Consider the following 26,982-nt stretch of genomic DNA (forward strand, 5'->3'; position numbering starts at 1 on the left):
TGGAGCAACCTTAACCGTTGCACCAAGGCCCGCCCTAAAATAGGCCAATTAGACTAGATCAAGAAAATCAAAGTCTGCTTAGAATAAGAGGGAAACTAAAAAATAATACACGCTTTATGTTCTGTTATTATATAGCAACTTTGTTAATTGGTAAGCGATCATTTTAAAATATACAAGCTTCAGATTATTTTACAAAAAGATGTGCTATCATGTTTGTAGTCTTTGCATCACATCCCAGTACAAGTGCCAAAGATAGGAACTGTAATTTAACTCACAGATGCTTAGACACTTGGGGTGTTAGGATAGTTGTCAAGGCACCGCCAAGGCGTCCAGCCGCCCTGGTTGCTTTGGTTGCCTTGTTGGTGTCTCCTTGTGTCTAAGCCCCCTCCAAGACCTTGGCTCACTTAGACACTGTGACAACTAAGAGGTACATGCTAACAAGAAATTGTGGGCCTATGTTGTGTGAGACCTAAGTCTTGAATGATATTATGTGCAATTGTCTGACTTCAGCCTTACATTGTGAGGATCACAAAATCAGGACTATCTTCTCCACAGGAATCACTTGGCCTTATGGTTGAGCATCGCTTCCATAACCATGCCGAGACAGCTTACAGGCCAGCAGCCAAGCTAAGAAGCTGGTCTAGTTTGGTGTTAACAGTGAAGAATTTAAAGATACTTGCTGTTATGAGATTCTAACCAAAGATGATAATTTAACAATCAGCCCCCCCCCCCTTTTTTTTTTTGGGTTCAGGGAGGGTGGAGTTCTTACTTGGTAGTAGATTTTTGCAGGATATTTATAGGAAGGAAGGGGAACTTGAATAATGAGAAACATACTTTCAATAGTGAAATAATACACAAGGTGGACAAAATAAAATTCAAGAAGATGACTGGTCAGAAATTTTCAAATGTAACTATAATCAAGTCAAAAGTAAAACATCTACAATATAAATCTGAGAAAACAATCCAGCTCAGTAATCATGTAAGTCTTTGTTGCACAAGTTTCCAACCAGACAAGTGTGAAATGCATAACTCAAAGCATACCATCATAATTGAATCAAATGAAAGGAGAAAGATATAGAGAACTAATTGCCTGTTATGATAAAATCTGACCTAATATTTGGGCTGTCAAACAGTAAAGCTAACTTCCTCTTATCAGGTTTGATTGTCTTCGCATGTCCACCATAGAGGTAGCGCCTGTGACCCATCAGGAAGTGGGGAAAGTTTCCACCTTGAGTTGTGACAAATACTTCGCTATGAAGGCACACCGTGTAATCAAGAGCCGCTAGCCTTGATGAATGGCCCTAAATCACAAACCCCAAAATATTACAGGGCATCTACCTGCTCTATGTTAAAATAGTTAAAAGGTTCGGGAAATAGAAATGAATGTGAAGAACATAAGGAAAGCTAGCAATTGCAGAAATGTTGTTCTGCCTAAAAAGCAATGTTACAAATTTTATTAGACACGATGAATTCATGGAAACCACAATACCTGAAATGGGGCAAGTTCATTAGGTGAGGCTAGAGTGTCCTTAGTTTCTAAACGTGGAAACATCTGCCGAAGGGGGGCCATATACTTTTCTGCATTGTAGATTTTTCCAGCAGCTACATACACTGAGGTATTATTATCGAAACCCATGCCCCTAAGCATCATTCCCACCTGCACGTACAACAAAACTGATTCAGTAAGCATTTACAATTGGACAAGAGAACCCCAGGTTATTTCACAATCTTTCTAAAACCCATGGGCTTTGCTTAATTGCTTCTGATATTCAGTTTAGGCATTTACAGCAGGATGACTGCATGACACAAACAAGATCCTGATATACCTTTTCTTTAGAAAGGAAAGAACAGTTAAAAGAATGACAAGTGGGAAAGTTTTATGCAAAGAACGTATGTAAAGGTTAAACACTTAAATCCTTTATCTCCCTTTCATCTGCAGTGTATTCAGTGAAGAATGATTGTCCTAATGATTTTATGGAGCAAAATGGATATCATTTATTTTACGAGCTGAGCTTGCATAGAAAAATTAAAATATATTAAAAGGTTTTGAAGTTTGGAACAAATATACATTCCCTCCCCCAATTCCCTAACTCCATTGAAGCTAATAAATCCTCTCCACCCAAAACAACAATAGAACAATATTATAGAAAGAAGACAAGAATCACAGCTTTCCATCTGAGGCTGAAGTAATCAAATCTAATTGTAAACAAATACAATTATCCCTATTCTAATTGACAGTGCAGCCAAGGTTTAAAGTATCGGTATCGGGTATCGTATCGGTCGGGCGATTTTAAGAGACGTATCGTATCGTATCGGAGATACGTATCGATCAGTGCAGAAACGCATGAAAATGATCAAAATACCCACGGAAATACACTTTTGGACACAAAAAACAATATAAACAAGCAATATATGTCATATATCATGCATATACACTAAGAATTGTGAATAATGTATAACCAGACTAGTGCAACACTGTTAAATTGTTATAAAAGATGAGATTTCTTATATGCAAAGTCACTCTATTACCATGAAGAATGTCGGGGTGGATCAAACTCATGTCTGCAAGGGTCTTCAAGAATAAGAGCAACTAGGATCATGTTGTGTACTGACCGAACATAAGCACAATACTGACCCTTAAGGAAGTCATTTTCGGTTTTGGGTGAAAATGGGTGGATTTGAGTTCAAATCTTTGCAAATTTATACAAAGCATGCATCTAATAGTTAGTTGAACCTATTCTCCTTGAATCATAACTAAAAAAAAAAGAACTAAAACGCAAAATTTGAAGCAAAAGATTAAGTTTTTTTAAAAAAACCTACATTTCCCTTCAAGTGTTGAGTATGTCTTGTATTCCAAAGATTCGAGTGCGATGTGGATCCGACCCGACATATTTTGTGGCATGACCCGAGGGGAGAAAAAGTTGAGATTTAGTTCATGACGCGGAGGCCCAACCCATTGAGGGTTCTGGTTCGTGTTTGGTGTAAAATATGAAAAAGGTATGTGTATCGATATGTATCAATATGTATCGGTACGTATCGATATGTCTCGACCGATACATACTGATACATATCGATACATTTAAAAACCTAAACAAACGGTAATATTAGTATGTATCGACCGTATCGTATCGACACATATCGGTCGATAAATATCGATACAATGCATTTTTTAAAAAAAAGAGACTTATCGGTATGTATCGTATTGATACCAACCAATACCAATACGTATCGACCGATACGAAACAATACGGTCCGATACTTTAAACCATGGTTAAAATATATATAATGATGTGGTGACTAGTGTAAGAACTGTGGGGGAGGGGATAGGGTAGTGAATTCCCAATTACAATTGAGTTACATCAAGGCTCAGCTTTAAGCCCATATTTGTTTGCACTAATCGTAGATGAATTGACTAGAGACATTCAAGATCACATAGATGAATTGACTAGAGACATTCAAGATCAAATCCCTTGGTGTATGCTTTTTGTTGATGATATTGTTTTGATGGATGAAACAAAAGCATGGATAAATGCCAAGTTGGAATTATGAAGAACAACCTTGGAATCAAATATGCTAAGTAGAACAAAAACTGTTGGTTTTAAATTGGAAAGTTCCAAAATAGCCTTTAAACTTGTTCCCTAGGTGTTTTGGTTATGTAAGATAGGTGTCTTAACTCACACATGTAAGAAGGTAACAGGTAGTGGAACATCTTTAGTCCCACGTTGCTTAGCTTCAAGAGAGAGGACTATCTTATATATATTTATGGGAATATAAGGGATAGGGTTCCAAGAAGAGAAGTATCCCTTCTCTCAGATGTGTGGGTTGGGTCCAGGGTGCTTTTCACACATGCGCGCTGAACCAAGCCAGGCCGAGGCCGAGACGGGGCAGGTTATATGGGTCAAACCATATGTTTTTGTACATTGTATTTTTTAATTTGAATTTTAGACACAACGTATATGGTAAGTGTCTTTTTGTATGGACATACCTATTCAAATTGAATTGAACCCACCTTATAGATGTGTACAGGTATACATATTTGAATTCAAATACGTAAGTCCCCATTCGGACAGATACTTGTATACGTACAGACACACCTGTATGTCATAAACACATGTATCGATACATATACCGATACATATACAATATGTACAAGTTTATTTTCAGTTTTGAGTTCTCTGTTTAGTTCTTCTCAAGTACAGTACCGTCTCTGTTTTGTTTTCTGTTTAGTTCCTCTGAAGTCAATATTGTATACTTGTCTATTCTCTGTATACGTATTGTATACACTTTCTCTGTTCCCAGTTTACATCTCTGAGTATAGCCTTTGGACACCCTGTGTAATCACATTTGGTACTACAAGTACAACCTATGTGATTTGAGAGAGTTGTTATATCTTGGAGGTATAGACGCAAGGTCAACCTGGATTGCAGAATTGGGGCATCTAGAAACCTAAATGACAGTGTCTTTAAGATACGACTCAACTCTATTTTGTTCGTGCTTCAACATCTTTGGAGGTCATACGTACGTTTGTGTTGCGGATTTCTGATCCTACCAATACAAGTATTTGGTGACATTTTACAGTGTTCAACATCAGATAAGTCGTATACATTGCAATTATATTTTACAAAAAACAGAATCTATGGTGTGTAACTTTAGTAACAATAGGGTCGATAGTGAGATGGTGAAAATTGATGATAGAGAGGTACTGCAAAGTGAAAATTTTAGGTACCTGAATGTTGCACAAAGAATTGAAATAGGATGGATGAATTGGATAGGTGTATTCGGAGTGTCGTGTGATCGACAAATTCCTTCAAAACTAAAAGGAAAATTTTATAGGATAGTCATACGACTGGCAATGATGTATGGAGCTGAATGTTGGGCAGTATAGAAACAAAATATAGATAAACTTAGTGTAGCTGAAATGGAGATGTTGAGATGGATGAGTGATAGAACTAGAAAGGACAAAATAAGGAATGAACAACTTAAAGCTAAATTAGGAGTAGCTCCTATACATGATAAGCTGCAGGAAAGTCATTTAAATTGGCATGGACGTGTGCAACAAAGGCCTTTAGATGCTCCAGTACGGAGGAATGATTTGATTCAGATTGAGGGAGCTAAAAGAACCAGGAGTTGGCCCAAAAATGACTCTAGGAGAGTGGTGAGGAAAGACATGCATAGTTTAGGCCTTGTAACAAGTATGGCTTTGAATAGAGCTGACTGGAGGGAAAGGATCCATGTAGCTGACCCCATTTAGTTGGGATGAGGATGAGTTGAGTTGAGTTGAGATTAGCTTGCTTGCTCAAAAAGGTATATATAATAAGTCCATGTACCCTACCGATTGGTAGATCTATTTTAGCAAGACTTCCATATTCTAAGTTTTTAACAGTGAAGCATACCTGACTCCTGGAAACATATCAACATCCAACACCCACCCCAAACCAATGTAACATAGAAAGCATCTTCTTTCCTGGAGATACACATCACAATCATCCTTCACAGTTTGAAGCAGTTCTTAATCCAGGTTCACCCCCCCCCTCTCCCTTCCGGGAGGGTGACTAAATTTAACTTGCAAAGAGAGAAGTATCTTCTAGAACAGGCAGGCGATGTATTCAACATTATTACAGAGGCATTCAAGCAGCAAATAACTTAAAGAAAACGATGAACTGAATTGGACTCTGTTTACATGGATTCTAAATCTCTCTTGGAATGAACATTTTGAACTTGACTCTTCAAAATGAGACAACAACAACAATGCTTTTTCCCAACTAAATGGGGTCGGCTAAATGGATCCCAAAAGTAACAGAAATTAATAAAATAAAAAAAGGGAGGCGCACACAAACTCAACCATGACTCTTCAAAATGAGGATTTGGAATCAAACAATTGATGGTCAATGAAAATAAAACTTAAGATTAATGTTTATGTTGATAATAAGTTACGAATCATATTTGAAAGGATATATACCTCTAGTGGAGTTAATGGGCATTTCCCATCCATCCGAATTGCACCTGGCTTTATTATTCGACCAGTTTTATTAAATTTTCCTCTCCAACCTTTTTCTCTGGCAATATCCATTTCATGTTTCTCTTCCGCACCACCGTCATAAATACAGCATGAAAATGCAACCATATCCTTTAATAAATAGAAGATCCACATTCAGATATAATGTGGGAGATGACTGCAAATAAGAATTCATGAGAAAGTATAGTTATTCTAAAAATCGACGAGACAAATAACACCTTTTCAAACCGGAGATGCACTGAAATGTACTTCCCACCACTAATGGAACTATTCTTAATCAGCCGGTCAACCATACTTTCTGCCAAAGTCTTTATTGGTTCTGAAAACCTTAATCCTTCATAATTAGTCAAACATCTAAGGCCCTGGATACTAGATGGTACAGCATGAGCCAATCTATTAGAGAAGGGAGCAATACGTACTGCCCTGTAACATAAAATATCAAAGTTATATAGCAGTTATGATTTCACAAAATAATACAAATTAATGAACAGAGAAAATAGGCAATCAAAAAGGTCATCTACCAAAACAAGGGTAATCTTCACAACAATCAATATGTGCAACAAACCATGTCAAGCATGTTGGTGAGATGTACTGGATCATGTCGTGAGGAATACTGGATCAGTACTCTTTTAAGTGAAAGGATTATTATCATTATTGTAAATACACAAATATATATTAGATCAGTGGAGAGGGTTTTCTCTCGAATTGATCAATTTCTTCTCTCTTCATTCTCTTCTCTTTTCTTTTTTCTTTTTTTCTTCCTCTGCTCTGCCCTATTTAATGTTCAGATCTGCTACATGGTATCAAAGCACTGACCAAAACAAGGGTAATCTTTACAGCAATCAATATGTGCAACAAACCATGTCAAGCATATTGGTGAGATGTACTGGATCATGTCGTGAGGAATACTGGATCAGTACTCTTTTAAGTGAAAGTATTATTATCATTATTGTAAATACACAAATATATATTAGATCAGTGGAGAGGGCTTTCTCTCGAATTGATCAATTTCTTCTCTCTTCATTCTCTTTTTTTTTTTTTTTTCTCTGCTCTGCCCTATTTAGTGTTCAGATCTGCTACATGGTATCAAAGCACTGATCTAGGGCACAGTACTGTTCCTTGTACTATTCCTCTCTTCTTTCAGATACTAGATTAATTTCTGGTTTTCCTCTCTGCTGAACTAGAAATAAATTCTCGTTACTCTTCTTAGTTGTGTGTGTTGTAGCATAATAGTTGCTGGATCGATCAGTGGGGTGCATCCCTGTGCATTGCACTGCATCTTTCCCTTAAATTAACACAGAAAGGGAATGACCTGTGTTGTAATCTGTTGTATGTTGGTGCCTGTGTAGATGTGCTAGTGCAGAAATTTGTGATCTGTACAATCTGTTGTGTGGATTCTATGAATACTCACTGAAGTGAATCTCTTGTTTATGCGTAACAATGAAGGAGATTGGGCCTATTTACTGTCAGCAGTGTGATAGTGGTTTCATCCCTCTTTCAGTGAGTACGTTAACTGATTGTTGCCTTTATTGCTTGGTGCTGAATAGTGGAATGGCTAACATTAGTGATGCAAATACGGTTCAGATTTCATCTATTAAATTAAATGCTTCAAATTTATTACTGAGGGACCAAGCCGTGAAGGCTTATATTAATTCGAGGAGAAAACTTTATATTATGTCTGATCCCCCTCTGAGCAAGGATGATAAACTTATTTGGATTGGGTAAGTGTTGTTTATGATATAGTATGGAACAATCACTTGGTGCTAACTTTATGTTTTATCCAACGGCCATAGAAGTTTGGGATGTTGTTCATTAGAGTTCTACCCAAGACCAGAATATTTCTCATGTGTATGAGATCTATGAAGATATTTCTAAACTAGAACAGTGGGATAAAACTCTTAGTGAGTATTATAGTGCCTTGAAAAACAAGTGGGAAGAACTAAATCAGTATCAGCCCCTTACTGCTGACATTGATGTTCTCGAAAAGTAGAGGGCAGATTTTAAGGTTGCCAAGTTCTTCTCCAGCCTGAATTCAGAATTCAAAGGAGTGAAATATCCAACTGAGGGCAGGCCTTGGTGCAACGGTAAGGTTGCTCCATTGTGACCATGTGGTCATGGCCTCATGGGTTTGAGTCTGGAAACAGTTTCTTTGCGAAAGCAGGGGTAAGGCTGCGTACATTATGACCCTCCCCAGACCCCGCAGTGGCCGGAGCCTCGCACATTGGGTACGCCCTTTTTGAAATATCAGACATTGGCAAGTGACAATTTACCATCCACAAGTACTGCCTACGCTATACTGAAGCGGGTAAATGTCTCTGCATCATCTACTCAAACACCAGCAGTCTCTAAGGAAAATTATGCTCGTGTTATTACTGTTGGTCATGGTAGAGACGGTGCCTCTTAAGGTCGAGGTCGAGGTCGATGTCAAAATTCAGAGGGAGGTCGTGGTAGAGGTCGAATTACTATTCCTTCTAGTTTTTGTCAGCGTACTTATTGTGGCAAAACTAATCACACTGTTGATAAATGATGGTGAGAAGTACTGGATCATGTTGTGAGAATGGAATTATTCATCAAACTGTGTGTTCCTATAAACCTCATCAAAATAGAGTAGCTAAGAGGAAAAATCATCATCTCTTGGAAGTAACTCGTTCCATGATGATTCATCATTCATATGCATGTTCCAAAAGGTTTTTGAGATGTTCTCACTGTTTGTTATTTACAAAATCGGATGCCCTCAACTGTTTTGGATGGCCAAACACCTTTCTCTATTCTTTTTCCCATTTTACCTTGCTTGGCATTCTCTTCCTCTTCGTGTTTTTTTGTTCATATTCTTGGTATTATCTTGATAAATTTTCTCCTCATGCTACTATATGTGTCTTTCTTGGGTACTCTCATACTCAGAAAGGCTATACCTGTTTTGATCTAGTATATTGAAAACACTATGTTAGTGCCAATGTTACCTATTTTGAGGGTACACCCTATTTTTCTGATGCCGGAAGAGTTTTGTGTTATATCTTTTGCCACTCCTATCTCCTCTCCTGTTGTTCCCCTTCCTGTTTGTCATGACATTTCTCCTGATTATCATCCATCTTCTTCCTCTCCTTGACCATCTCTTCCTCTACAGGTTTATCATCGTAAACGTCGGAAGACATCTCAAGTCATACAGTCATTAAATTCCCCCGCCTGCTCCACCACAATCTCCTTCCCCTCATCCCCTGAAGTTCCCCTTCCTCCTTTGGAAAATTGACTTGCCTTCGTAAAGGCAAGTGCTCTTGTGCTCCTGGAAATATCATTATCCTATTGCTAATTTTGTATCCTTTCAACATCTACCTCCTTCCTATCGATTATCTGTTTCTATCCCCAATCCCATATGGAAGCTCTTTCCCATCCAGGTTGGAAACAGGCAATGGATCTTGAGATGGATGCGCTGATCAATTGGAATACTTGGGAGCTTACTGTATTACCGAAAGGACAAAAACTTGTGAAGTGTAGATGAGTTTTAGCTATTAAGTATCATCTTGATGGTTCTATTGAGCGTCTAAAGGCTAGACTTGTAGCCAAAGGATAAACTCATACCTAGGGGGTCGACTATTTTGAGAGTTTATCTCCAGTAGCTCGGTTGAGTTCAGTTTGTGTTTTGATCTCTTGCTGTTAACTTAGATTGGCATTAATATCAATTGGATGTGAAGAATGTTTTCCTGCATGGTGATTTGCAGGAAGAGGTGTATATGGAGTAACTTCTAGGGTATGTTGGTCAGGGGGAGAATAGTGGTAATTGGTAAGGTGTGTTGTCTATGGAAAACTATTTATGGTTTGAAGCAGTCCCTGCGTGCTTGGCTTGATAAATTCAGTTAGGTGATCATTGGTTGTGGGTTCCACCACTGTCACTCTGATCATGCCATGTTTGTTAAGCATCAAGATAATTTTGATGTAATAGTGCTGATTGTAGAAGTTAATGACATTGTTATTAGAGGTGATGATGCTCGTGGCATAGAAGAGATTAAATCCCATTAGAAAAGACATTTTCAACCTCAGGATTTGGGGCAGCAATGGTTTTCCCTTGGTATTGCAGTTGCAAGAAGTAGAAAGGGAGTTAGCTTATCTCAAAGAAAGTATGTCAAGTTGTCAATGACCTCTCGGAGACTGGAATGTTGGGAGCTAAACCTGTTGATACACCTATGGATGCTAATGCTAAACTTAGTGGTGAAGGGAATGCTAAATTTGCAGACAAAAATTAAGGTAAAGGCATCTTGTTGGCAAGCTGATTTACTTGACCTTAACTCGTCCTGATATTTCCTTTGCAGTAAATGTTATTAGTCAGTTTATAGAGACACCCAAGGAGATCCATTGGGAGGTTTTCTCCATACACTATGCTATCTGAAGGGTGCTCCCGGGAAAGGGCTGCTTAATAGACGGCACAATCATCTTAATATTGGTGGCTATTCTAATGTCGACTGGGCTAGTGTTGCTGCTGATAGATTATTGGATATTATATATTTGTGGATGGTGTAACCTAGTCACTTGGAGGAGTAAAAGCAGAGTATTGTTGCAAGATCAAGTACTGAAGTTGAGTATCATGCTAAGGCTTACACCATGGCTGAGTTGATATGGTTAAAAACTGTCATGGGAGAACTTGGTTTTCCAGTCACTAAACTAATGGAGATGTTCTGTAATAATCAAGTTGCTGTTTTAGATTGCCAGTAATCCTGTTTTTCATAAAAGAACCAAACATATTGAAGTAGATTGTCATTTTGTGCAGGTTGCTGTTACGAAGAAAGTTATCTCTACTCCTTATGCTCGTTCTTCATATCAGCTGGGTGATATTTTCACTAAGACTGTCAGTGGTTCATATTTAATTATGTGATCCAAGCTGGGCATGGGAGATGCCAATGCTCCAGCTTGAAGGGCAGTGTTGGTGAGAGATACTGGATCATGTTGTGAGGAGTACTAGATCAGCACTCTATTAAGTGAGGGTATTATTGTCATTACAGTAGATCCACTGATATATATTCAATCGGTGGAGAGGGTTTTCTCTCAAACCACAGAGATATTTTCTCTTCTCTTTTTTTTTTTTCCTTTCTTTTCTCTGCTCTGCCCTATATAGTGTTCAGATTTACTACAAATTAGTCGTCCAACAAGAGAAGATTAGAAAATAAAATAATGGAAGGAACCAAAACAGTACTTGACCAAACTAAAGGTTCCCAATAAAGGATGCAGCTTTAGCACTCAAACTTGATAATTGAGATGGTTTAATACAGTTCATTTGTAGTCGCACTTAAAAGAACAAATCCCTTAAATAAGAGTTGCAACACATAATCACATAACACAATTTTTCTTTCCTTCTCCTTTCCTCCCTCTCCCCCTCCCCCCGCTTCTTAAGTGAAGATCAATATTTTAAGGGTTTTTTTGTTTGGTGTTGAACCACCATATCTTAAGAGATAAAGGAGATAAGAAATGGAGGCAAATACATCCACAACATGGATAAAATAGAAGCTTCACAAAAGGATATAATTTGACAGTACTCAACTCTAGGAAAAGACTTATTTCCCCTCAGGAAATAATCTTCTAAACAGTATTAAACTCCAATATGATAATAAAGATTTGGATGACATTTAAGTCCATAGGGTTCTAGATCTGTCATTCAAGGCAGTTGATATTTAAATAACCAAAAAAATAAAAAGGACAACCACTTGTCAAAAAAGTTCAAATAAAAGCACGTAACAGCTGGTTAGGACTGGTTATAATGACTTCCAGTGTTGTTTTGTTAGAAGACGAACAAATCAAGAAACAATAATGTGAATGAAAAGAATGAATGTAATACCCCATCTGCAACAGCTTTGGAAGGACCTTTTGCAGATAGTACGTTGGACTAGACCATGCTTTAACTCTCAAATTGACAATATTGCTTATATTGTTGTCGAACCGCTGAAGTATATCTTCTGGGACCTCCTTCATTACTTTAACATGATTTCTGAGTGCAGATATAAAGAACTCCTCATCAAATATGTCTCCAAACTTGCTGCAGAAAATTGTAATTGAAAAAAAAAAGGTTATTGTTTCCAATATTTTGCAGTAGAAATATGACAGTAAATTAAAAAGGAATGTGTCGTTTCTTGACAGTTCGATCTTAAAAAAGAACAAAAGTAATGATTCACTTGTGCTTGAGATGACTAACATCGAAAAAGGAGACAAACTGACCTGACAATCTCTTTTCACATTATTATATATTATTCAAACTACAAGCACTTGACTGCAATGGACATGTTAAGAAATATATATATTGACAAGGCCTTACATGCGAATAGTCATGTCAGGGGTGCTACTTGTAATTACAAATTTTTATATCTTATAAATCATGTTTTAGTACATGACCTCGAATAGGGCTGATTGGAGGGCAAGGATCCATGTAGCCGACCTCATTTAGTTGGGATAAGGTTGAGTTGTTGTTGTTGTATAAATAATGTTTTAGCAGTCGATTAGGGCATTCCGAACCCTATCAATCTGCATTCTGTTCTCCCCAATTTTCTATTTTCTTCCTTCTTTATTATTCTTCTTTTGGTCCTGATTACCTTTGAATATTGTTCTGATCTAGTAACATGGTATAAGTGGGCGAGCCTTGGCACAACCATTAGGTTGCAAGTTCTAAACATGGAAACAGCCTCTCCGTGAAGCGTGGGTAAGGCTGCATACATTTTCCCCTGAGACGCTCTTTTTTTCTAGAAACATGGTATCAGAGCAATATTAGTCAGCATTTTTTTTCTTCTTCGTTCTGTTCTACTGAATCTGGTTTGAGGTTCTCCTCAGTCTAAGACTCGTGCTGTCAGCAATGGTTATTGCTGCTAGTGTGGTTGTTGTGTTCCCTTGTTAATTACAACAAAAAGAAGGGATTGATGGTGAAGTTGTGTAAATCAGATCGTGTGATCTGCTACCATGAACAGTAGCATGAACAGCACAATGAACAGTGTCTGTGCATGTGGCTATGAAGATTCTTAACAATGGCATGGAAAACAATCTTGGTCGCAACTTCAAGTTTCGACCAAGATGTCTCGTCTTCGCAGGAGTCTGAGACAAGAAATGCTGGGAGTTCAAAAAATTCATGATTTCAACCTGTTTTGACCAAGTTTCGACCGAAACAGTCCATATTTCGGTAATTTCAACCTGAACACCTATTTAATTAACTTTTCCCATCGAAACTTGAGGAAACCTCGCTCGGAATCAGGACAGGCACTTATTTATGCCAAATATCATTTAAGTAATATTTTTATATGGACGGAGTTATGTTTCGATTATACCTTCTTTGGGGTGCACAAATGCTGTCAAAAGCGCTCTGAATGAAAATATTTTGATATCAAATGAATATTTTACCGCACTTTTGGTTTTTAGAAATGTTTTACCATGTTAAGATTTATGGTATTTTTAGATTTTGGGGGGGGGGGGAACCCAACATTTAAAAGTTGAAAATCTTACCTACGGCCGAAAATCCAGTTTTTGTTCTTGAACTTAGGGGGTTGACTTTTTATCCCTTTGGAATTTGATTTTTAACTTTTTTTATTGGATTCAAATATGGGGTATTTGCTTATTTATGAATAATATCTTAAGTAAATGAAATATAAAAACATTTACTTAAATGATATTTGGCATAAACAAGCGTCGCCCTTGACAACTATGACTCATAGTACATTGTGCGTACACTAATAAACTTGGGTCAATAACCACAAGTACTATTTTGAGTTTTTTTTTTTTTTTTGAAAAATAGTTCATGTATTGTGTTTCGAATGTCAAAAATAAGCTGTATAGAAAAAACCAGAGCAAAAAAAAGCATTTCTGGGCCTAAAACCGCCAACTTGAGTTGGCTGGAAAAAAATCCGGGTTTCGACCAGTTTCAACCAATCTTGGTTTTAGGCTCGTTGACACCGAGATTTAGAACCCTGATCTGTGGTGTTGACATATGAAGGTAAGATGTTCTTGTTGGAATTATGTGTCCATCAAACCCGAATTTTAATTAGTTAAATTAATTTGTTTTAATTTTTATACATGATATATTATTAATATACTTAAAAGATTGCCATTAAGTTTTCACCTAAAACATTCTCGACTAGGGATAGGGTTGAACACCTATTTATATGATCATTGCGTTATGTGTATAGAAAAAACCAGAGCAAAAAAAAGCATTTCTGGGCCTCGAAATCGCCAACTCAAGTTGGCTGGGAAAATATCCCAGGTTTCGACCACTTTCAACCAATCTTGGTTTCAGGCTGGTCGAAACCGAAATTTAGAACCCTGATCTGTGATGTTGACATATGAACGTAAGATGTTCTTGTTGGAATCATGTGTCTATCAAACCCAAATTTTAATTTGTGTTAATTTTTATGCATGATATATTATTAACAGACTTAAAAGATTGCCATTAAGTTTTCATCTAAAACGTTCTCGACTAGGTATAGGGCTAGACACCCTATTCATATGGTCATTGCGTTATGTGTTACTAGGAATTAGGAGTGCAAGTTTGGCCCCTGACGACCCGAGGCCGCCCTATGCCCGAATAGGGCCTGGGCAAGGTTCGAGATCTCGCCGAGATCTCGCCGAGTTTCTCGGATTTTCGAAATCTCGAGACGAAATTGCCTGCGAATCTCAAAAGTGCAATATCTCGGCTAGATCTTGGATCTCGGTTGGATCTCGGTTTCGACCCATTATTTTAACCCACCTACCACTTAAATACCTTACCTAATTGGACAAAACTCGACATATCTCGGCGAGATCTCGGATCTCGGGTCCAGATCTCGGGTTGACCCAAAGTTGAGGCTTCGAGTTGAAAAAAAAAAAATGCACCAACTCGGCGAGATCTCGACTCGTCTCGGTTTTTCCAAGAGTCGAGTTGGCACCGAGACCCGAGTTTTAGTACCTTGGGCCTGAGGGCGGATCAGGGTTGGGAATTTCCGGCCCTCAGTCAAGGCCGGACCGGATTAGGGTTGAGGCATCGGGCTGAGCCCAGACCAGCCCAACCCGACCCTGTCCATACCATGCATCTTCCTTCCCCCCCATGGTCAGGGTCAGCTCGGCCCGACCCTGAGGGTAGGCATAGGGTTGGATTTTTCTGACCCTGAGTCAGGGCCAGGTCGGGCTTGGGTCCAACTAAGGGGACTCAAGGTTGGGCTGGGGTTTTTAATGGCACAGCCCAACCCAATCCTGTTGCAGCCCTACTAGGAATGTTACTTCTAGGACATAGATGTGAGTACACATATGGTATGTGTAATGAATTGAATCACGTGAGAATCTTGCATGTGTTACTACCAGATGTAGACGAACAAGATATTCATTAGTAACATTATAGTTGACCCTTGGACATGAGAGATCCTTATCATTGTGGCATTGCATCACGGATTTCGACGCAACAATGGTTGATGCCTTTCAAACCATATATCAATGTGTCGTGAATGAAAGAGATGCTCAACACAAAATTCACTACCCTTTGGAGGAATATCGAGGAGAGAGAATGTTTGTGTTTAATCGGACGGAAATCTGGATCCAATGCTACGTTTTGTTAATTGTTTACAAAAAAAATTTATCTCATATAAATTTATCTACATTAATATTTGAAAGTTGTTTCAAAATGATTTTGGGTTTGATCACAATCACAAAATCTGTGAAACAGACATGCACAATGAACTGGGGTTTGGCAGTATTTTATTTACATGCCGCCCTATAATTTACTATGTGATATTGTTTGGTGGACGGGTAATTTTGCAATAAAGGAGTATAAATGCATTAAATAATTTATGGGAAATTTACGGTTTAAATTATTTAGCTAGGAATTATCTTTCCATAACTTTAATAAGATTAAAGTAGAGATAAGATAATTATGCCAAATATTATATCCTTTTTTATTCTACCTCATCCCTCTTTTAGTAGCAAGCTAGGAATAGGAAACTTCCATATCTTTTACACATAAGGCAAGTAGGATTAGGGAATCCCAATTTCAGTCAAACAAGGCAACCTTTATGGGTTTTTATAAAAGCAAGCAAGGGCCCCATTCATGTTTTTGGCTCTCCCCCCCTCCCTTAGCTTGTTTTTCTCTGCCTCTCTCCTTTGGTGTGCTTTAGTGAATTAGGGTTTGAGAAACCCTAGAGTGAGAAAGAAATTTTTGTGCGAGCAAGCAATGGTGTTTCCAATCCATTCAAGAGTTGAAGACATCAAATCCAAGAGCTATTATCAGGAGGAACTACACTTGCGGTTCTTAGGTAACCCGTTTCCTTCCCTATTGATTAATGTTTTTTTTGTACGGTGATTTCAAATGCAAGAGATATCCTATCCAAGTTTTCTGCTATGAAATCGGGTTCCCACCAACAGTTCTCACATATATCCTTTATATGATTCTGTTGTTGCCCCCTCTGAATTTCCGGTTGTTTTCTGCAAATCTGAACCTTTTTTTAGCAGTCCTTGTTGTAGTAGAACTCTTCAGAAAATTACAATCTTATTCAGTTCAATTTTTGCAGACTTGTTCTATCAGCAGAACAGGTTTCAGACCCATCTGATCCAACCAACTAGCCGATTCCCAATCAGTTGATGCAACCCGAGAGGAATTCTGCTCTGCACCCTGTCTCTGCAAATCCCGCGACTTCAAGGTGATTTTTAGTGGTCGTGAAGTTCAAATTGAACTTTGGCCAAAGCATGAAAGTTTTTTTTTTTCAAATCTATGTGAGTAATTTAAAACCAAAAAAAAAAAAGAATCAGGTCAATCCTGGCTATGCAGAATGAGTAATGTTCAAAATACCGGGCAAGGGTCAGGCAATCGACCAGCCGGCGACAATCTGGTACTGTAGCAATGGTTATAAAACAGCTATATTTGCGACCATTTTTAAGACCGTCGGGCCTTCTTTTTGGGCATAGTTTATACCCATTTTTCTCCTATAAATAAGGGAAGCCTAAGGGGGTTTGACATAAGAGTCCTACACTCGTTGGCATATCATTTCAGTCTTGGAAAAGTTTTGTGCATTTATGGCAACACCCTTTGGGTGATATTGTGAAAGACATGAGGGTCAAGCTTGAAGGATCTCAAGAACACCCATAAGCTTATGTTGGAGAAATCAAGCAAGGTATCTTGAGGAGAAGATTGAAGAGCAAATCCGCACAAGCTTCAATGGAAGATACACCTGTGAGAGGTAAAGTACCTCTGCTTATAGTTGTATTTGTATATTCATCTTAGAGAGGAATACTTTTTGTGTTTTAACTGTTTATCACCCTACATGGAGGGATATGTAATGAGCATGTATTTGTATATCTGCATTTTAGAGGCATTGATTGGTTGGGTTGAATAACTCAACACCTCCTTTAAATGGAGATTGTAAAGGTTAAGTGTGACCCTTCAAACACTCACGTTTGGTGTGAACCGGCGAGAAACACCCACGGGGTTTGATGGTGAACTGCAAAACCATTAGGTTTGATTGTGAACACGAAAAACCATTGGGTTAGTTGTGAGCCCGGAAAACAACTAGTGGTTGCATAGTGAGCCATATAAGACTACCTTGTATGGTTTGATTACTAGTCGTTGAAGTAATCAAATAGTGGAAACGCAAGCAGTGAGGAACTTCTTGGAGTGGATGTAGGAAAGGTTGACGAACCATTATAAATGTTTGTGTCTCTATTGCTATTATATTCCCTTAACATTGTATTGAATGGGTGTTGAGTTCTAACAAGTTCTATTGCTTCCATTTGGAAGTTTGTATTTTGTTTGAACTCTTAAGTTTTATTTGGGTAATGTTTGTAATTGATTAATATATTCTGCAATACCCAATTCACCCCCTCTTGGGTTGCCACCCGGTCCAATAGGAACAGCCCCTTAGCTTCTCTTTCTTCTTCTCTTATTCTCTCTCTTAAGCCCACCATAGCAGAACATTCTTTTGATCTGCATTATAGTATATATGTCTGGTATCTTGTGATCTGCTGTGGTGTCAAATCATACAAATTATTGGCTCTTTATTGATTCAAATTGCTAATTCTACTCTCCTGCAACATGATCAGCTTGTTGTCTGCAATATCTTTAAAAATATTTTCTTCTTAGAATAATGTTTGTGATATCAATGATCAGATCTGAGATTACTATCTTCCTGCCCAGGCCTGATTGATGTCCTGAGGTGTTCAATAGTCTGTCCGTCCTGTAGTTGCTACTGATATTAGATCTAAGTCTGAGATTTGATATCCTTTATTAATGGTTCCTACAACTTCTGTGTTAGTGTTTATTTTCTCTGCTCAGATTTATTTCAATCTGGCCTATCTGGGATCTTAATTGTTGCTTCTGCTCTTTCTATATGACATGGTTTTTTACGTTGATCCCGGTTGTTGCTGTGATATGATGCTGGGAGTGAAAGTGTCCTCCTTATTTTTCTCTTTTGCATTATTTGTCCACATGTATTGCTACACATGATGAGTATTGAGATGTTGGGAGTTAAGAAGATTTCTCCAGAGCAAGAATGCCGAGGTTAACATGGTGGCCCCAACTACCGGAGCCCCTTTTATGATTGAACAGAGCACTACTACAATAGCACAATGCAAAGAAGGCAGTTCACAGACTTAGGAATGCCTCTCATCCTAGTTTTTAAGAAGTTACACCAGAAGGGGCTCCAGCCAAGGTCGAGCCAGGGCAAACACTGGATCCATTACCGAGGTGGTACAAACTAGTGCAGTATTGCATATACAACCAGCAACATGGACATTTCTCTCTAATTGGATTTATTCTTATTGAAGATTTCTATCTGTCTAAGTTCTTATTGAAGATTTTCTGGCCTGTAGCAATGAGTTCTTCGTCTTCTACTGCTGATATTTTCTGTACTGTTCATGTTTTTTGACCTGCTTCTATTTTTTGGTCTGCGGCTGGTATTTTCTGTCAATTGTATTGTTCATTGCTATATGGATTTCTTATTACCAAAGATTTCTCGCTGTTGCTGCTAATGGCAGCTGGTATCTCTGACCAGATCTAAGCTGGTCTGATCTATTTATGTTTAATTTGGTGCTGAGACTGGAATATTCTTCTTCCTACTGTTCTTTTGTTTGCTACATAACTGGGTGTGGTTGCTATCCACTGGCCTACTTCTGACATATTTCTTTAGTCTGGTTTTGCTGGTTATTTATGTTATGGCTGTTTCAATCTGGATCGTAGGAGATGTATATGCTCCAGCTTGAGGAGGAGTGTTAATAAATAAAGCATTATGTTATACCATAGGGGTATTTTGTAATGGTTTCTTAATAGTTTGGTCTTATGTGTAAAAACCATGGGAAGAGATCTCAGCCGAAAGCAACCGAAACCACCGAGATATCTCGGTTTCGAAAGAAGCTAAGTCGAGTTAAGGAGGGAGTTTAAAAAGTACAGGGTATTCGTTGCCTATATAAGTGTCACTTATTCCCATCGAAACTTGAGGAAACCTGGCTGGAAACCAGGACAAAGACTTATTTATGCCTAATATCATTTTAAGTAAATGTCTTTATATTTGGTATTTCATTTACTTAAGATATTATTCATACATAAGATCCAATAAAAATAGTTAAAAAATAAAATTCCAAAAAGATAAAACGTCAACCCCCCAGTTCAAAAACAAAAACTGGATTTTTGGCGATCGGTGAAATTTTCAACTTTCTAATGCTGGGGTTTTTCTCAAATCTAAAAATTTCATAAATCTTAATATGGTAAAACATTGCTAAAAACCAAAAGTGCGGTAAAATATTCAATTGCTTTGATGTCTAAAAAAATATTTTCATTTGGTCAAGCTTTCCAACAAATCCAAGATTGCGTAAATCTGATTTATATTGATGGAGTTATGTTTCATTCGGTCAAGCTTTCCAACAAATCCAAGATTGCTTAAATTTGATTCATATTGATGGAATTATGTTTTATTTTAAGCTTCAAACAATTGTCGATTTATATTGAAGCAGTTTCCAACAAATCCAAGATTGCTTAAATCTTAAATTTGATTTATATTGATGGAGTTATGTTTCGATTTATATTGATGGGTTATGTTTATTCGGTCAAGCTTTCCAACAAATCCAAGATTGCTTAAATTTGATTCATATTGATGGAGTTATGTTTTATTCGGTCAAGCTTTCCAACAAATCCAAGATTGCTTAAATCTTATTTATATTGATGGAGTTATGTTTTCGGTCAAACTTAATTTGGTATGCGCGAATGCTGTCAAAATCGGTCTGAATGAAAATACTTTTTTAAACATCAAAGCAATAGAATATTTTACCGCACTTTTGGTTTTTAGCAATGTTTTCCCATACTAAGATTTAGAAAATTTTAGATTTGAGAAAAACCTCAACATTAGAAAGTTGAAAATTTCACCGACCGTCGAAAATCCAGCTTTTGTTCTTGAACTATGGGGGGTTGCCTTTTATCCTTTTAGAATTTGATCTTTTTTAACTATTTTTATTGGATTCAAATATAAAACCATTTACTGATATGATATTTGACATAAATAAGTGTCTATCCTGGTTTCCAGCCATGTCCAAGAACAATATACACTATCAAACTTGGGTCAAAAACCACAAGTACCATTTTGTGAAAATAGTTCATGCATTGTGTTTAAAATGTCAAAAATAGGCTTATAACAAAAAAATTCAGATCAGAAAAAGCATTTATAGGCCTCAAAACCACCAACTCGAATTGGCTGGGAAAAAATCACAGGTTCAACCAATTTCGACCATATGGTCGAAACCGGAGTTTTAGAAACTTGGTAAAAACAGATAAGATAGGGATTTTGTTGTAATTTTTATTTTAATATTTATATATAAAAGGCATACCTACAGATTGGACAGCTCTCTATTCTCTTCCATTTGGTAGTGTTCTTCTTTGTTCTATTCTCTTCTCTCTTCTCCTTTGCTGGTTTTCTTAATTTTGCTTTGTCACAAAATATAAGTAATGTTTCCACGTCATAGGTAGCTAAATTGATTGGATAACTATACCAATTGACCCAGGCAGGAATTTCTTCCAAATTGACCAACCCTAGCCCCATTTCCAGTTCTACCAAATCAAGTAGATGATCATAGAATTTCTAAGATTATCAATATCTACAACAATATCTAGCCACATGTCAGTAATCAATAAGTAAAGTCAACGAAATCAGCATGCTTACAACTCAAATTTATGTTGAATATATGGGTAGAGCAAGCAGATAGTTGAAGCTTCAGCAAAACATATTATGATCTAGCAAAAATATGCTTATAGCAAAAGAGGCAAGAATATAAACAATTGCACAACTATATATATATATATATATAACAAAATTAGCATGAAGTCCCACCTGGAATCCTGCCAAACACTATTAAAATGAAACATTGGGGTAACAAGTGTAGCGTTCAATAACCTTGCCACAGCCACTGCATCACATATCTGTATCAAATACAAACATGAGTTGGATGAACTGGATGCTCTTGGATTAAATCCATCTGGACACTCATATAATATAAGAAAATCAGTATTGGCTGCACCTTTCCCACAGAAGCTAATTTTACTCTGAAAAAATCTCAGATATTTAACTTGTACTCCATCAATTCAAGTGGGGCCCTCAATAGGTTGACCAAGTGAATAAAATAACAAAAGATAACAAACCATACTTTTAAGGATTGGTATCAAATGCTAGGTAAGAACTAACCTTATCCCAAGCAGGATCACAATTACAGCCAAACATAGGTACTGGTTTCTGACTTGTAACAGTAACAGAAAACTAAGCTCAGACTTATAAACAATAGGTTATAATGACCTTTAAACTCCCAACAGTATCCCACAATACATAACAAATAATCCCAACTACAGGTAACCTAGGCAGCAGCCTATTGTTGCTGTCGGCTGTCGCAGGCTCAAAACAGAGACTATATTCCGGATTAAAACTTGAAATTAAAATACGACAAACAATCAATGGATTAGTGAGAGAATTACCATCGAATGGACAGAATAGTATAGTGAATCAGTCCTCCAAAATTCAGGCTCAGTTGATGGCTAGAGATGAGATTTGGTAAGAAAATGAAAATAGAAACTTAGCATAGATAACCAGATCCAGCCAAAGTCAGGTCGAGTGTAAGCCTCAATAAGGAGATGTTGTGCAGCCTGTACTCCAAATATCTCTCAATCATAGTTCAAAACTCGGCGAGATCTCGATATCTCGAGCTTCTCGAGACTAGATGTCATACGAGAAGCAAAATATGCACAGTTTCGAATAACTCGACCAAAATTTCGAATATTTCAAGTATCTTGACCTCCTTAGTACTCATAGTATTGTATTGTTGGGACTTGGGAGTTGAGATGTGGAAGACTAGGGTAGTAAGGTGTCTATGACTTATGTGTTATTCATTACACTTGGGTTGGGTGTCTATGTAATATGCATTGTGAACACTTCACTGTATCTTGTGGTTTGTAGTAGAAACTTTAAGTCTTTTAACAATTTCTTAAATAATTATTCAATATTATGTGTCTTCATCCATTATTGCATAATTTACTTGTTTTACTTGCCAATTATGTCTCATATCATTCAAACAAAGTGTAGAATAGGCAATATTACATTAAGGAGTTGGCCTTTACTGCCAACCAAGGGTGCAAATCCAAAACACCAAATTGGGTTTTTTTTCAATTTGAAGACTTAAATATGTTTATTAAGCCTAAAACAAGCTTTCTTAAAGTTTCGGAGCCAACTATGGCCAACTATGGCCAACTGCCCACCAAAACATCATTCCGAAACCCAAAAAAAAACTCTTAGCTAGATCTCGAGAATCTCGACCTGGTCGAGATGGCTGGTCGAGACAAGTTTTTGAACCATGCTCTCAATTCCAGTGGGTGGTTGCTAAGATTCAGGCCCTTGAAGTTGCAGCAGAGAACTCCTGAAGAACAACCCAGCCGCAACACTGATTTGGGAGATTTTTTTCTCTCTCAGATCTGAACTCAGGTCACCTCTAAAAGCTGGTCGAGTGAGCCTCCTTGGATGGTGGTCTGAATCCCAAAAGATAGGCCCCAACAGATCAGCAACTTGGGAGATGATCAGAGGGCTTCCAGAAACAGGCAGAAACTCTCCAGAAATCAGTATAGCAGGGTCTGAAACCCCACCTTAATCAGCAGGTAATAATGGCAGTTACTGAGAGGGTCAACAGGGATTTCTGGAACCTATTCAGAAACTTAAAACAGTGGTTCGATTGACTTCAGTTGGACAGAGTTGTAGTGCTGAGGACTGAGAATCGATAGTAAGAGAAGAGGGAAGAAACAGGGATAGATGGGTATCTCACCCAAGGTATCACACCTCCAGCCTCTCACACAGGACAATAGCATTGCGCAAAGCACACATCAACTTCTTCATTAATTCGTGGGGGGAGGACCTTAAGTCCATTACAATATATAAGACTTAACTTCTAAAAATAAGGAAATACAACAAAAGTAATAACTTAATCTCCAAGCTATTACATAATGGTTGCTAAGCAACTAAAACTAACACATAAAGACAAATAATGACTTCAGCTTAAAAAAGGAAACAAACTTAAGACAAAATACAAAACTTGCTACTCAATTAATTCCAACAAGAAAATTTCCAGCTGCAGGGGGCTGGACCAGCTGGTTGGCTTGGCTCTAAGACCCAGTGGGCTACTAGCCCATTAATTGGTGTGATGGGCTGCCCTTTCCGTGGTCTCTCCGGTTGAATTTGAGACCATGGAATCGTTCTGCATCACCAGGATTGTATCACATGTTACTCTCTAGTATTACTCAGCATTGAACAATCGTTTGCCAATTATCAAATGATGTGAAAGATCCTACTCAACTCTGAGCATTTGAAATTAAGCTCAAGGGAAGAAAAACTTATCACTATTTTGGGCTCTGTTCCACTTTAAATCCTCATTTTCTGGCATGCAACTCACACGAAGAATTTAATGCTTGATTTTCTCCTGTAAATCCGCAATTCAAACTCAGAGAGAGAGATTTGTTATGGATGTGGGATTATTCAGATCAAGAGAAGCATTTTCTTTCGTTATATCCCATTCCTTAAGACATTGTGCAAGAAATCCATAGGTTGGAATTTGGGATATGCAGATCTAGATCAATCTTTGTTTTTCCTATCGTTTAGACTAAGGAATTTAGTTTCTTGTTTTGAGAAAATTTATGTTATTTAAATTTAAAAATTCAAGAAATGTATATTGTGTATGACTGAATGCAAATGCAGATGAATCTACCATTTCTAGCAATGCACTTTATATTATATTATATATATATATTTTTTTATTTTTTTATTTTTTTTTTGGGGTGGGGGGAGGGGAGTGAGTGTGACTAGATTGAAGAAACATTTCACTTATCTTCTTTCATCTCTATTGGAGGGCCATTATTTGGTCCAAGTCACAAATAATTCTATCATTGATCTATCTGCAATTCAATATAGATAAATATATACTATATAATATCCATGCCTTTCTTTCTCCCATTTTTCCTCGCAGATTGGAATACTTGAATAATCAACTTTTTTTTTTGGGTCCTATCCTCTACCTTTCTGAATGAAACCAAAGGAGTGTCTCATTATGACCTAGATTGCATCCTTATCCTTAATTTTAGATGGAGAAGTAAAAGGTGCACTTATATGTTGAAGTAGATGATGGTGATGATGCAAAAAACTCTTAGATGCAGGTAACAAGGCCAAGGTAAATGTAGGAATTAGTGAAATAATCAGAAGGATGGATCTGAGAGAGAATTCAGAGGATGAGGAGGATGAGTATAGAAAAACGACACCATGCAGGGGCAATGTAGAGAGGGAGAACTACTCAAAGTTCAGTTGCATCGAGGATGATCAGGATAGAAGAAGGAGAGCTGTAGATTTGTCAACTGACCACCTACTCAAATTCAAAACCTCCATGTTCATCAAATTCAACTGTCCAGTACATCCTTTTCTCTAATGTAATGCTTCCGTTCATTTTTCCTAGTTGCCTTGGCCTTCTTACTGCTCCAACTTGGCATTAATCCCTGCTTCTGTCCTATTGTCTTGGTGGATGAGACAAAAGTAGGGATTAACGCCAAGTTGGAGCTATGGAGATCAACTTTGGCAATCGTTCCATGTTATTTGAAACAGGGGTGCGCACGTTAGGCTCTGGTGGCGCATTCTAGGTTTGTCGCTTTCTGCGTGGGTTTTGGCTATGGCGGTCCCTCCCCCTCGGGAGGAGCGCCCCCCCCCGATCCTCCCCTTCGTGGTTCTCTTGGAGGTGGGTCCACTGCTTCCTTTGCTGCTGTGTTGTTGCGGTCCTTGGCTCCTCCTCGTATCGCTGTCGAGGTCAAGTCGCCTTCCTCCCACTTTGGAGAACCCGCAGTCTTTTTCATTAGGGAAGAGGTCGAGAGATCAGAGAAAGCCTTTGAGTCTTCTTTAATCGCCAAATGCAGCCATGGCAGGCCTTCTCTCTATGTGATAAAGGCTTACCTAACGAAGAATTTCTTCCTTCAGGGGGAAGTCGCGATTTCCACTTTGGATCCACGTCACGTTCTCCTACGATTCTCGACGCCGGCAGATTTCGTCAAAGTGTGGCTGAAAGAGCAGATCTTCATACAAGGATTTCGTTTGCGTTTCATGCGCTGGTCTTCTGGGTTTGTCTCCGGCTGGGAGTCACCACTCGCCCCTGTCTGGGTGTCCCTGCTTGGGCTCCCAATCAACTTTTACCAAGGAAACTTCCTAGTTTCCATTGCTGGCACGATCGGAAGGTTTCTCAAGGTGGACGGGGCAGTGGCAAACTGCTCCCGTACAGTGGAGGCCAGATTCTGTGTTGAGGTTGACCTCAGGAATACCTTACCTTCAAGGGTATGGGTGGGATGTGGCTCTGAAGGTTTCCACCAAAAGGTAGTTTATGAACGGTTGCCCCCTAACTGTGTTTCATGCTCAAAGATCGGCCATTCGCAAGAGGGTTGTAGGAGGCAGCTGAGGAGGAAGGGAGGCGCAGAGATACCTGTCGCTGCGGGAGGGCCTGAGGCTCCTATTCAAAACTGCCCAGCGGCGCCTAGTAACGGAGGACAGCCTGGGCTTCGTTTCAGGGATGATGTTCAGTGCAGCGATGGGGTTCGTAACAGAGATGGGGTGTTTATTCCGAGAGGTGAAGGTACCTCCCGTGTTGCAGGGGTTTTGGTTGCAGCGGCAAGTCGCGATCAGCCTACGACTCGTCGTCGAGGGCATTGGAAATCCACAGGGAGGCAAGTTTCTTCAAGGAGGCAAGAACCTACTGGGGGGCATAGCGTGGCCTCCGGTGCGCAGGCGAATTGTGAGGATCCAATCGAAGAACCTGCAGGTTTTCCTGCGCTGGCGGGTGCTTCTCTGTCGTTGGACTTGGCTGGTAGGGACTGTTGCGTTGAGGCCGCAGGCTCGGGCTTGGGTATGGATGCTCCATTGGAACAGAATTGTGGCTTGGTGACTGGTTTGGGGCAGGGGGTCTCTCATACTGAAGTTCTCTCGATTACAGAGGACCTTTCGCAGACTTTAGAAGAGGGTGAAGTTTCTTCTGGGAGGATAGCACCTCCGGATCAGGCTGGTGCAAGCAGGGCTGTAGCGCACGAGGCGCCTGGTATTCAAGGGTGGGATTTGGTTACTTTTGAGGCTGCTGAGGGCGTCGTCTCAGCTAGCTGCTCTCAGTCCTTATCCAATGATCGCTCCCCTTTCTTTGAAGGCGCGGCCATTGGGGTTAGAGCTAAGGATGACTACCATGTGCCTAGCAGATCGGAGAGTCCTCCCCTAGGCCGAGATGCGTTGCTGGAAAGCTTTAGGAGATTTAATGCTGCTATTGAAGGTCGGATACGCAGAACGCTGGACAGGATGAGGGAGGATCCCACTGCCTCGCTGCCGGCAGGTCCTCATGGAAGGAGGAGGCAGACTTCTCGGGCGCTCTTTCTAAGTGCTGCCCATGTCTACAAAAGGAAGAAAATCAGGGAGAGCAAAAGGGGGAGACCGGCTAAAGAGGGACCCTCGCGGCGTGTTACAAGA

At 38.8% G+C, this 26,982-nt stretch overlaps 1 protein-coding gene across 1 annotated transcript in view; it reads right to left on the reverse strand.

The window, feature by feature from the left end:
* Positions 1-26,982, reverse strand: part of LOC122654991 (O-fucosyltransferase 9) — a gene marked incomplete at its 5' end in the record, with an annotated part of 50,086 nt that overhangs the window by 1,017 nt on the left and 22,087 nt on the right. Inside the window, 6 exons of the mRNA XM_043849245.1 lie at positions 1,111-1,301; positions 1,490-1,657; positions 5,960-6,127; positions 6,235-6,439; positions 11,838-12,035; positions 21,307-21,395. Coding sequence (XP_043705180.1) covers positions 1,111-1,301; positions 1,490-1,657; positions 5,960-6,127; positions 6,235-6,439; positions 11,838-12,035; positions 21,307-21,395 — 1,019 coding nt within the window. The remainder of the gene's footprint in view (positions 1-1,110; positions 1,302-1,489; positions 1,658-5,959; positions 6,128-6,234; positions 6,440-11,837; positions 12,036-21,306; positions 21,396-26,982) is intronic.

The sequence above is a fragment of the Telopea speciosissima genome, chromosome 3 (genome assembly GCF_018873765.1).
Source record: "Telopea speciosissima isolate NSW1024214 ecotype Mountain lineage chromosome 3, Tspe_v1, whole genome shotgun sequence".
In the NCBI taxonomy this organism is placed as follows: domain Eukaryota; kingdom Viridiplantae; phylum Streptophyta; class Magnoliopsida; order Proteales; family Proteaceae; genus Telopea; species Telopea speciosissima.